Source organism: Vanacampus margaritifer, chromosome 8 (assembly GCF_051991255.1).
Source record: "Vanacampus margaritifer isolate UIUO_Vmar chromosome 8, RoL_Vmar_1.0, whole genome shotgun sequence".
Lineage (NCBI taxonomy): Eukaryota > Metazoa > Chordata > Actinopteri > Syngnathiformes > Syngnathidae > Vanacampus > Vanacampus margaritifer.
The window spans coordinates 243,486-256,526 of record NC_135439.1 but is presented as its reverse complement, the minus strand read 5'-3'; the positions used below and the strand labels follow the sequence as shown (position 1 = coordinate 256,526).

At 48.4% G+C, this 13,041-nt stretch overlaps 1 protein-coding gene across 6 annotated transcripts in view; it reads right to left on the bottom strand.

Moving 5' to 3' along the window:
* LOC144056521 (transcription factor COE3-like) overlaps positions 1-13,041 on the bottom strand; it is a 39,687-nt gene that overhangs the window by 21,196 nt on the left and 5,450 nt on the right. For all 6 annotated transcript variants that reach the window (XM_077573423.1, XM_077573426.1, XM_077573424.1 and 3 more), the window contains 5 exons: positions 11,658-11,814; positions 11,324-11,387; positions 10,660-10,715; positions 9,630-9,703; positions 6,118-6,186 (listed from right to left, as the gene is read on the bottom strand). In XM_077573423.1, coding sequence (XP_077429549.1) covers positions 6,118-6,186; positions 9,630-9,703; positions 10,660-10,715; positions 11,324-11,387; positions 11,658-11,814 — 420 coding nt within the window. The remainder of the gene's footprint in view (positions 1-6,117; positions 6,187-9,629; positions 9,704-10,659; positions 10,716-11,323; positions 11,388-11,657; positions 11,815-13,041) is intronic.

Below are 13,041 nucleotides of genomic sequence, written 5' to 3'. Positions count from 1 at the left end.
CTCGTTTCAAATAATGTCCTGTTTTTTGAAAAAGGAGATGCAAATTGCATTTTTCTTTTTTTATCCGATTCATCCATGAATTGAACAAATAATTGACACATTCCTGCAAATAATGATGACTTGCAGCCCTAATTAATGTCGTCATCATCTCGACAGGAAGTTTTGCGTCCATTTAAGGCGGCCGACGGGCAGGCAGGCCACGCCCCCACGCGTGCTGACTTGTAAGTACGACACTCTCACGCTCGAAGAAAAATCTTCTTCGACTCTTGGGCGCCACCAACAGGCAGCAAACGTTTTTACAAGGCTGTGCCCGCGTTTGATGACAGGAAGACGTGACGGCCCGCAGGAAGCTTGCAAACGCGCACGCACACACATTTCGTGTTTCGTGCGTGTGATTGACAGCTGCAGGATGCGAGCGTGTTCATTAATGACTGACGACTAAATAACACTTAAGCCTGCGAGCACAGGTGGGGGTAAAGGGGGGGGGGGGGGTGGGGGGTGGGGGTAGGTGGGGGGGGGTCGATGGATCGATACGAGTGTTCACACACGCGCGCATGCATTCACGCACGCACACACACCTGCGCTCCCAACCCGGCCGCTCTGAATTTGAGCGGACATTGAACAGCCTGGGGGGGGGTTGGAAGGGGGGGGAGTTTTGATCACGAGTTTCAGCCTGTCTTCCTCCTGAATGTTTTTTTCTTTTTTTTTCCCAGAATCCTCCAGCGGCAGCGCAGAGATTAGCCGGTTAAAGGGTGGCGGAACACGGCCCTCTTTGATTGGAGCGTTTGACAGGCAGGATTAGAAGGCGCGATTAGCGAGACGCCGCACGTACGCGCCGCTAAGCTAAAATAAGCTAAGCTAACCCCCCCCGCCGACAACCATTTTCTCTTGCACTGCCTCGTCATTAAACACTCGTTGGCTGCACCTGTTAGCCATTAGCACGTTAGCTCAATATGATATTGCGCAACCGGTCGCTTCCACCGGTTACGTAACGACTGCTCACTCTCGCGACCGGTCACCATGCATGTGTAGATTTGTGAATGGTCACCGTGCATGCTGCAGACTGGGAACGTGTACGGCCAGGACCGGTCGCCGGGCCGACACGAACAATTGACGACTGGTCGCCAGAAATGACCGCTCAACCTGCTTGCTGAACGACCATTCACTGCCAACCCGAGTGAACGGTCGCAGCAGGGGGAAGTTGCGAGTTTGGTGACGTCACACTTTGAAGGTCGGCGTGACTTCAGACAGTTTAAGAGGCGGGAAGTTGCCCCCCCCCCCCCCACTGGACTCACAAAACGGGGGGCGGGGGTCTTTTGGCAGAGTGGCGTCTTCGCTCGGATGGCGGCGGCGGCCGAAAGCGGACCCTGGGGCAACATTACGCACACACGCGCACACGCTAACCCTTAAAAGAACACCTGCTAACTGACTGGGAGGAGCAAGCGGAGGAAAAGCAGGAAGAAAAAGAGGAGAAGGAAGAGGAAGAGGAGGCGAGTGATGAAGATTTGCAGCACAGATGGACCCGGACGAGCCACGCAGGACGCCCGCGTGCATGCGTGTGCGCGTGCGCGCACGTGTGGTTTTTAATCAAACAGGAAATGATTTCAAACCAACAGTACAGAACTAAATCTGATTCCGATTCTGTTTTGGTCCATAAAATCCGTTTCCATTTCTTCAGACCAAAATCGTTATGACGGATGCATTTCATCATCAATCGCTTGCCGATCATTCGATTTGTTGCACTTTTTGTTGAGAATGTTGAAGATAAACAAATTCAAATTTCAGCAAATGATGTTGACGATCCTTCATCGTCATCATCGTCATCATCGTCATCCTGCGTGATGAAGAATTGTGGCGATCGGTGGCGAACCGTTTGCATCACGCACGAACGCACGCGTCCACGTTGGCCCGCCGAACGTCCGAGCCACTTTCTCGCCATCGCTTGCTCGTCCACCGGACGGGGAAAAAAAACATTCGCACTCTCGCTCGTACCCGCCCCCCCCCCCCCCCCCACACACACAAACCCCCTCCCCCAAAATTCATTTGTCAAGCTGCTGCTGGAAGAACACCTTCACCTTGAAGAGTCCATTTAGCATCACATTGAAAAAACATTCGCACAAAATATACTTTGTACTTCGGCTACCTGCGACATCAACATGACAGCCGCTCGCTTGCTCGCTCGTTCGCACGCACGCACGCACGCACGCACGCACGCACGCACGCACGCACGCACGCAAGGAACCAAATAAGGAACCAGTCGCAGAAGCAAACAATTGCACGTGAAAAGAAAGACTGAATGCCAAAAGGAAGCAAACCAGGAACCAAAAGCAAAAACATGCGAGGAAGCAAACGTGGAAGCAGGACAGGACAGGACAAAACAAGACGGGACAGGACAGGTGGCAGGTGCGAGGAAGCCTTCAAAGAAGAAAGGAAGCAAAGACGCGTGAAAGTCAGCAAACAAAAAACATAAAAACAAACTGCAACAAAGAAGAAAGACAGAAGAAAAAACAACATGAGGGTCCCACGTTTAGATCTTCGGAGACAAAGCGGTCGTGACGGGTGGTCCTGCCGCAAAGTGGACCGGCCCGTTCGTATGTCCGATCGTTTGTCCGTCCGTCTCCAAACATTGGAAACCGATTTGACTGAGCTGACGTCAAAAGAAAACCCGAACCCGGGACACGAACGGAGCGCTAAACGGCGTCACATGACGGACGTCTGAAGCGTCCGTCCCAAAAATGGGACTTGAGGAGCGATCCGATTGGCCGGCAGCCCAAAATGTGGACTTGATCCCATAATGGATGAAATGTGGACCGGCCGGCCCGCTTGGCTCAGCGCTCGCCTGACGCCTGTCGGACCCGGAACACGGAAGGAACCAAATCAGCGTGCCAGCAAACAAAATGGCGACCAAATATGGAAACCAAACACCACCAAAGTCATCCGATCAAGCAAATGCAGAAGCATCGACACACAAAAAATAAAATCGAACCCAAGGTGATGAAACCAACAACAACAAAAAAGCAGAAAACGAAACAAGTGTGTGATGCTAACGCGGCTATTAGCTTTTACTGGCAGCGTCCGCCGGCGTGGACCGGCTAGCGCCGCTCTTTAATGTAGCATAATGTAGCATAATGCAACATCAGGCCTCCGCCCACAATTCCAGCACACGGCACGCCAGTCACGTGACCTAAGAGCCCGCCACCATCTGCGGCCGCCGGGCTTGGCCGCTAAAGCGACGCCACCTCCGCGCTCTCCCGGGCCCTCCCCGCCCCCGCCCACCAGATGCCGCCTCCCACTTGTGCCGCTTTATGGCGCCACAACACCTGCCAAGAGCAAAGCCCCACCAGCCAGAACCCCCCCAAATGCGACTCCTGCCGTGACCCCCCCACCCAACAACAGGTGACCGCGTCATGTGACCGTTAAGCTGGCGCGCTTGCCCTTTTTTGGATTTTGACATACGAGCGTTGAACGCCGCTCATATGTCAAGGCGCACAAACGCTCGGGCATCTCACAGCTGGGGCTCGGGCAGGACATGAGGAAGGACGAGGAAGAGGAGGAGGACCTGAAGACGCTATTGATTCCTACATAAAGATGAAGGTCGTAAAGGCGAGGAGGGGGCGGGGTCGCACAACGCTGCCGAGTGACGGAGGTCGACCTTACGAGACCGCCGCACACTCCGGGATGCTAATGCTAGCCTAGCATGTTGACGCTTCTTAGCAACCTTGCGAGGGCAATTATTTTGTGTGTGCGCGTGTGTAAGGAGGAGAGTTGCATGCTGGGATGGGAGGGGCTTCCCCCACCTTCCCATGATCCTCTGCTCCTTGTGTGCGTGCGTGCGTGCGTGCGTTGCTTCCAGCTGAGCTCAGCAGGTGTGATGTCATCAAGCCAGCTAGATTAGCTCGTGCTAGATTGTCCGCCCTGAGACTGGGAGGTCGTGGGTTCAATCGCCGGCCGGGTCGTACCAATGGGCGCCGTTGCCGCCCTGCTTGACACTCAGCATGAAGGGTTGGGGGGGGGCTGAAATGTTTGAAGCCGTGATGTCATCACATTGGCTGCTACCAATTAAGTGCGAGCAGGAAGTCAAGCAGCGGCCGATTCCCAACATGGAAGCCCCGCCCACTACAGCCGTGCTTAGCCTAGCTCAGCGCGCGCTTGCACCACAAAGTAAACACGAGTCTAAAAACGGAAGCGATTGTTGACTCTCTCTCTCACTCGCTCGCTCGCTCGCTCGCTCGCTCAGTTCCTCTGGGAAACTCCATTTATTACAAACATTGTGTGTGCATGTCTTCCGTGCACACGCAAAGTGGAGGCTCGTGCGTGTGGCGGAATCGCCGGTGACGACTTTGTTAGCTCGCATCCGAGGGACTCAAAAGGTCCGTTCGTGGCCAGTCAGGTAGTTAGCAAAGAAAGATGAACGAGTGAGTCAACGACTTAGCAATTAGCCATCAAATGAACGCGTGACAGAGAAGTGAGAGAGTTAGACAAGAATCATGTGAATGAACGAGTGAATTGGTTTTTTTTGTGTTTCTGTGGTTTGCTTGAGGACAACGGATGAAAAATAGCCGACGAGTTCGATCCCGTGTCTTTACATGAGTCGCATGTAATGTTCATTAACATGCAGGGTGAAAAAATGTACTCAAAAGTAAAATAATGTGGCGGGACTTGAAAGCGACGAGGGTTCGAGGACCTTCGTCGTTCAGGCGTTTGACAGGAAGGAGACGTCAGGCTGGCTTTGACGGCCGCTTGGTCTCGCCCCAAGAGACCATAAGACAAGATGAGTTCAAAGGTCAACCTACTTGGCTGCTAATGTGTGACACGTGACTCGGATGGTAAAACGTGTGCACCGCCGCCACGCGGCGCCGATTGCGGCGATCAAAAATGAAATTGTGGTGTTGAGGTGGCGCGCACAAAGTCACATGACACTGGAAACCTCTGACTTCATGTCACGCGTGTGCGGCGCACATAACATTGATTTAGCACTAAACGTCTTTACTGTAGCTGCTAGCTAGCACATCATTTGCATGATGGCTCACTAAACACGCACACACATCACGAGGGTGCATGCGCGCGTGTGTGCGTGCGTGCGTGCGTGTAATAAATCCTTCTTTCTTAACAGGCACTAAAATGCAGAGAAACAACCGGTCGCTGTAAATCACCATCGCATGACCTGAATGGCGCTCGTGCGTGCGTGCGCTCAGCGTGTCATCATAGTTGAACTCGGTTTGGTTCCATTCGGAGCTCTTCTTGATTCTGGGGCTGGTATCGGTTCACATTTCCAAAATGGATTTGATTCCCGATTCACATTGATTTTCCATTCAGTTAAGGAGCTCCCACGGCGCTCGTTGACCTGCTTGGGAGCTACTTAGCTAGCTAGCTAACTAGCATCAGGGGCTAAAGCCCAACTGTTGGCAGGTTTTGACTGAGAAAAGGAATTAGTTTGGTAGCTCGCGTTGCGTTTGGTTGTGGCCTCGAAGCGACCTCGTCTGAAGGCGGCGCTTTTGGTTTGAAAAGCTGACGTCACTTCGGTGTGACATTTTCAAACGTCCTCATTGCGGTGAAATCAAATCATCCCCAAAGACTCATGCATTGAATTCATGAGCACAGACATTTTTTTGCTATCATTATAGTTCATTTGAGCTCGTTTTGTAAACATAAAATGTAGCTTCAGTGAGTTTTTCTTTTAAAAAAAAGAAGCATTTTCATCTTTATTTCGTTAACAAAACAGTTTTTTGAATTGATATTCATTTTATGATCATTAATAACTTAATAGCAATTTGTATAATATATAGAATTTATAATAATAGATTTGATACTATTATTATTATTACATAATAAGTGTAATAATTATTCCAATGAAATCAAATAACAAAATCAATATATTCTTAATGTGTTCCTGTTTGCAAAATGGCCACCATGAGCACCGATACTTTGAAATGAGTTTCGACAGTCTGATACCGATACCTGGCGTCGGTACTCGCCCATCCCTAAACGTCGCACGCATGTGACACATGACGGGCTCGATGCCGAATCCCAACGAACAACACAACGATGACATCATCATACACGCTTGCACAATATGACACGCGTGCACACACACACAAAAAAGGGGGCGTGTCCTACCTGTCAATGATGACGGGGTCAGAGGGCGTCTCGTTGCGATTTCCGCAACTTTTTTTGTCACAGCAGCGGCTAAAGAGGAAACGCATGCACACGTTAATGCGGAAATGCACCGACCGCACGCACACACATTCCATGCGCTACATTTGACATTTTCGATTCATATTCACAGCAAGTTGAAGTTGAAAGAATTTGATAGAAAGATGACTCAGCAAAATCATATACTGTAAATATTGTACAAAAGTCATCCGTGATACAAAATTGAAATCCTCACATTCACGCACGCACGCCACGTGATCAAGATCAGATATAAAACATTATGTAGAATAATATCAATTGTTGCCATGTTTGATAATATGATGACAAAATGGTTCAAGAAATGTGCTGATGTTGCATCATGTGAAGATGATGATGATGAAGATGATGAATATTGTGATCGTGAGTGCTGAGAAAGTCAACGGAATGCGGACGGCGCCCAGAAAGGTGCCGCGCCGAGCCAAGCCAGCGAGCCAAAACACACGCACACACACGACAAGTATCCGCGTGTGTGTGTACGTGATTGCGAGTCTTCAGGGTGGGGGGTGGGGCGGGGGGGGGCAACGGCAAATGTTTATTGTCTGCCATTCAAGATATATCGTTTGTACAATATATGACATTTGCATACAATTGCAGAAATGACGGGAAAGAAAAAGAAAACGATCCTTTTTATTGAGATTATTTGAATATATCTGCAGCTCATTTAAAATAAAAAAAAAAGGTCACAATTGTGAAAATATTTTTAAATGACATCATTATTTCTTCTAAAGTAGCCTTTTTTTTTTTACACTATTAATGCCAAAATGTGTTTTTTTCTTTTACAATCAAGCTGCCTTTTATGGAGGACCAAAACTGACAAAATTCTAAATGATTCTTAATGATTAAAAGTGAAAATAAAAACGGTTCTAAAAAAATTCGTGTTGCACCGAATACTCGGCCAGCGAAAATGTGCGGCCCAAAAAGGCTCTTTTTGCCATTTTGGGCCGAACATTCTGCCCAAATCAAATGAAAGCTGAAAGAAAAATGGCCGAAATAGGATGTTGCGGAGACGCCAGCAAAAAACAAAAAGCGTCAACATGGAATTCAACATGGAACGTCCGTCTTCTTTTTTTTTTTTTCTGGAACGTCCGTCTTTTTTTTTTTCTGGAACGTCTGCCTTTCTTCTTTTTTTCTGGAACGTCCGTCTTTTTTTTCTTTTCTGGAACGTCCGTCTTTTTTTTTTTCTGGAACGTCTGCCTTTCTTCTTTTTTTCTGGAACGTCCATCTTTTTTTTCTTTTCTGGAACGTCCGTCTTTATTTTTTTTTCCTGTAACGTCCGTCTTTTTTTTTCTTTTCTGGAACGTCCGTCTTTTTTTTTCTTTTCTGGAACGTCTGTCTTTTTTTTTCTTTTCTGGAACGTCCGTCTTTTTTTTCTTTTCTGGAACGTCCGTCTTTTTTTTTCTTTTCTGGAACGTCCGTCTTTTTCTTTCTTTTCTGGAACGTCCGTCTTTTTTTTTCTTTTCTGGAACGTCCGTCTTTTTTTTTCTTTTCTGGAACGTCCGTCTTTTTCTTTCTTTTCTGGAACGTCCGTCTTTTTTTTTCTTTTCTGGAACGTCCGTCTTTTTTTTTCCTGTAACGTCCGTCTTTTCTTCTGGCTGTCTTTTCACCATGTGATTTTGCACCGGTCGGTGGCAGCATCCATTTACAAAAAGATTGATATCATTGGGAAATTAAATTCTAATGTAAACACAACATATATAGATCCCTAAATAAATAACTAAAAAATTAAAATGAATGCAAAAATAAAAAACGAGATTCAAAAGAATCAAAATTAAAATATATACAAAAATAAATGTATAAATAGAATTCAATGTCAATGAATCAATAAAAAGGCTCTGCTGTCGCATTGATTTCTTTCATGCTGCGTGTCGCAATGTTATTCAAATGAGGGGGCGGTCCTAAGCGTGTCTTGGGTTGGTCGGCCAACAAGGAAGTCTCGCCCGCCGGTCGGCTTGCATGGAGAGCTCCATCAATGGCGGCCATCTTGTCCAGTGTCACCGCAACTTGATGTCCAGCAACTCAAGTCGTAGTCGTAGTTTGAGTCCAACCCAAGGCACGCTTAGGACCGCCCCCTCATTTGAATAACATTTTGACCTGACAGAGCATGAAATACATAAATGTGGGAGCAGAGCGCTTTTATTGATTGATATTTAATCCTATTTATATATTTATTTGTGTATTTATTTTGACTTTTTTTTATTCTTTTTTGAATCTCATTTTTTATTTATTTTGACTTTATTTATTTAGGGATATTTTTTTGTTGATTTTATTTCCCTTGAAGTTTTGGAATTATATTTTTTGTATCTGTTTTTTATTTTCACTCTTAGTCATTTTTTAATGTTGGCAGTTTTGTTTTTTCATTATTGCCACTTGAGGGAACCTGATGATGATGATGATGATGATGATGATGATGATGATGATGATTGTACAGCGCAGCGTAACATCTTGGGCCAATTGTGGAAAAGGAATGTTTGAGATCTTCACGCCGTCGTCAAACGTGTCATGAAACATTCATGTGCTCATTGCGTGTTTACGCGTCGCCGCCATTAGCCAAAGTTCCAGGAGGCCAATTACGGCGGGCGGTCGGGGGCACCCGCGGGTGCTGACAAAGTGCCACTGAAGTGTCATCAACACGCCGGACCCCAGGAGCCGCGCCAGCCAGCCAGCCACGCCCCCCGGGGACACCCCTCGGCTCCCCCTCGGGCCTCCCGCCTTTTCCAAAGAGCAAAACAAACCCTGGCACGCCGTCCGACGCTTTTGCTAATCACGCTTCCCCTCGGGCCGCTAGCACGCTAATGACTGACGCCGGCGTGCCTGTGCCAGGGCGTTCTTGGCGTAACGCTTGCCTGTCAAGGTCACACACACGCACGCACACACACACACACACACACACACACACACACACACACACACACACACACACACACACACACACACACACACACACACACACACACACACACACACACACACACACACACACATAACACATGCACTCTTGCGCTCTCCGTCTCTCTCTCTCTCTCTCTCTTTTTTCTCTCTCTCGCTTTCTCTCTTCCTCTCCATCTTTCTCTCTTTCTCTTTTTTTTCTTGGGTCGGGTTTAGCCCCCGGCTGGCATGGCAGTCAGATGTAGGGGTCAAAGGTCAAAGTTAGCATCTGACGCTCCTGAGCGCTACCGCTGAGGTGTGCAGCATCTGTTGCCGTGGCGACGCTTTGGAGAAGTGGCGTGTGCGTGTGCGCCTCAGAGATTGTTGCGCTGAAGCAGTAAATGAGCGTTAACGAGTCAGAGTCAACGTGTTGATTGGTGCATCGACACCACAAAGACAGACAGCTGCTGTTTGTTACACACACACACACACACACACGCACGCACACACACACACACACACACACACACACACACACACACACACGGAGCGAGTGTGAAGAAAGGCGGTACCTGCACATGATCTCGTGCGTGAGCAGAACTCGGCACATTTCCGGGTTCTTGTCTTGTCCCTCGTACAAAATGGCCTGAAAACACACGCACACACACACACACACAAAGTTGTATCATGATATTAAAGCACAAGAATTTGTTTCGCCAATTTTTAGAAATCAATAGAAAAGCGAAGGTTTGAATTGATGGAAATCAACTTTCCTCATCAATTCCGGCTTCCGTCAACTTGTTGACCTTCTACGTGTCCCAATTTGCACCTCTTGACAATAACAACATATTTTGTCGTCCTTCATGAAAGCAGGCTGACGAACCCTCGGATGTCGACAGGATGGAATTTCACCAATTAAATGCAAACTTGACTTTATATATTTACATCCGAAATGTGCATGACTTTTATGCACATTACAGCCAAGCAGAGTTTTTTGTTTTTTTTCGGACCCGCTCGTCAATGAAGCGATTCACTGGGGATGGTGTAAGGAGCGCTCATCGATCGGCGCCGGCGACTCCAGCCGACTTGTCTGTCAGCATCGTGAGCGTGCACGCCTGCGTGCGCACGTGTGTGTCTACGTGCGCGTGGAATGCGGTCTCCGGCGTGTCGCGCGGTGCCACACCAACATTATCGATCGGCTCCACGGCAGCCGCGGCGTCGCCCGCTTTTGCGATCGATGGCTAACATGTCGACAGCGCTGCAGGTGTGTGCGTGCGCGCGCGCGCGTGGAAGTGCAAGTGGAGTAGCTGCTCAAGTTTATGACCACAATAAAAAAATGAGTGTTGCTGGTTATGATGATTGCTTAGTAAGGATGTGATGATAAATAATCAAGTGCAGTTGTTAACATGTTGCTTGATGTTCCGAGCAACCTCACACATAAAAAAAAAGGGGGGGGGGGGGGCTAAGTCTTTTGCTATCAGGCCCATATTTGTTGTCAATTCCCATCAGGTGCGTTTGAATACGTGTGACGGTTAAGCGCTCATTAAGACTTTATTATTATTATTATTGCCAGCTTGACTTGCGTGCGTGCGTGAGGCTCACCTGTTTGGTCATGGAGTCGATGAGGCGCACGTAAAGGTCTTGCTCCGTCCTGATGCCTGCAACAACAAAAAGAAGAAGAAGAAGATCCTTAAAGGCACGCACACGCACACGCGCACACGCGCGCACACGCGCGCACGATTGACATCTTCATGCTTTGACGTTGCAAGCAAAGAAATCTTCAAGATCTTTTTTGTTAATGAATTTGAAAAGCTGGCGTTCTTCGTGCATCCGTGCCAGCGACGTATCGGGACAGGCACAAGCATTCGATTGAAGTCGTCCTGCGACATCCGACGGTCCGCGTGCTCGTCGTTTGGCTCGCCATCCGCTTTTCTGCCATCTTTGACTTTACAATGTGAAATTGTCGTCGTGTGAAAATCAACATTAGATGAAAGAGTCACGTTAGCTTGTTGCTAAGCTAGCGTGCCGAGTGCAGACACGTCCGTCCGTCCGTCACTTCCGTCCATCATGTCAATGGAGACGTGTTGTGATTGACGCATAGAGTGCGTCTGTTGGCATCCGGCTGCTCTAAGCGGTGCACTGGCGTACTCCGTGACGGCCATCTTGCTAGCCCGTGAGCGCCAAAGCGTGTGCACACACACACAATACGCGCACACACACACACACACACACACACAAGAGGTTTTGAAGGAATGAAGGCGCTCACCGTTACTGTAAAGAAGCTGCAAGCGGTAATGAATCCCGTTGTTGGTCTTCTCGCCGTTGTACTCCTGCACAAACAACAACGTCAAAAAGAAAGCAACATGGCGACAACAAGCACACACACAAACACAAGCACACAAAATAAACTCAAGACAACAGAAAGTTCACGCAACTTTCACAAAATCGAAACAGAAAAGAAATCAACACACAAAATATCAACACAATACAAAAGCGCAAAGTGAACTCAAAACACATCATGCGCACGCACGCACGCACGCACGCACGCACGCACGCACGCGGCAGGATCACAAAAGCAACACACACGCTGACGCACACACCTTGTCCTTCTCGACAAAGTCCATGTAGGACGTCCTCTCGATCTCCACGGGCTGTCCTTGGCGGTCGTACAGCGCCAGCACGAAATGGAAGAAGTTGGACTTCCTCAGGTTGGACGGCGGCTGCTTCTCAAAGTGCGCACGAGCCAGACCCACGCCACTAACACGCACACGCACACACACGCACACACAATCGTGTCAAGCCATCCGTCAAATGCGTCCCCTGATGAGGACGAGTTGAACATTCTGTCCTCTTTTTCAAGCTGCTCAATTGCAAGAGCGGCGACGCGATGAACGCGAATCCACGGAGGGCTCGTCTGGGAATAAAAAATGGCGGCACGGCGAGACATTTTGACCAACAAAAAAAACGACTTGATTTGTTGGGCAACGTGTGACGTTGTTGCTTTTGTTGTCATGCGAGCGGAGAAAAACATGGCCGGGTTCTAAAATGTGAACTGAAATGCTGGAGGGGTCACGCACGCACGCACGCACGCACATTTGTGACGGACCGCCCGCGACCGCCCGCTGCCCCCCCCCACCTCGCTGCCCCCCCCACCTCGCTGCCGCTGTTTATTCACGTTTGGCGACCGGCGCCTCCCGAGTCCCACAACAGCCATTAAAGGCGAGATGACCTTTGCACACGCACACGCACACGCAAGCACACGCTGGATAAATGCGAGCACGCACACACATTAGCCTCATTTGTGTTGGCCGCTTTTGACGCCTTTTTTTTGGAAGCCGTTCCAGCAGTCAAGCATAAATCAATACGACTTTTTAAAGCGCATCAAAATCAAATCTGACATAAAAAATGCCTTGATGAAGACGCAAATCAATTGAAACACAAAACGGGATTCAAGAAGAACAACCTGTTTTTTGTCACGCGCACGCAGCAAGAAGAAAATAATTTGCCTCCTCATAACCAGAAATGATATCATTTGTGGTTCAAGGCACACCTGTGCGGACGAGACCGACAAGAGTCACCGAGTCACTTTTTTTTTCTTTTTTTTTTCCGGACACGCCACTTCTGCCCGTTTTCATCTGTTCTTCTTTTGCAAATATTGACAGGCCTGTAGGTGGCGCTGTAAACCATCGAAGATGTGATCCAGCAGGCATTTCAAAGAAGAAGAAGAAGAAGACCAGGAAGTCGTGCGACTTCGCTTTTGTCGTTCTCCATCAACCGTCGCGTTTCTTTGCCGTTTTCAAATTGCCCGAATCGTCGCTTCTTGAACGAATTCCAAAAAGATTTCAGTTTTCTCGTCTTACTTCATCGCCCGACATTGTTTTGTGACTACGAACGTGCGTGTGACGTCATTGCCGGTCTTGTTTCCATCGGCAAAATCAGCATTTGTCTTTTTTCGATAGGCTTCAAAATCCACCTTCTTTAAGC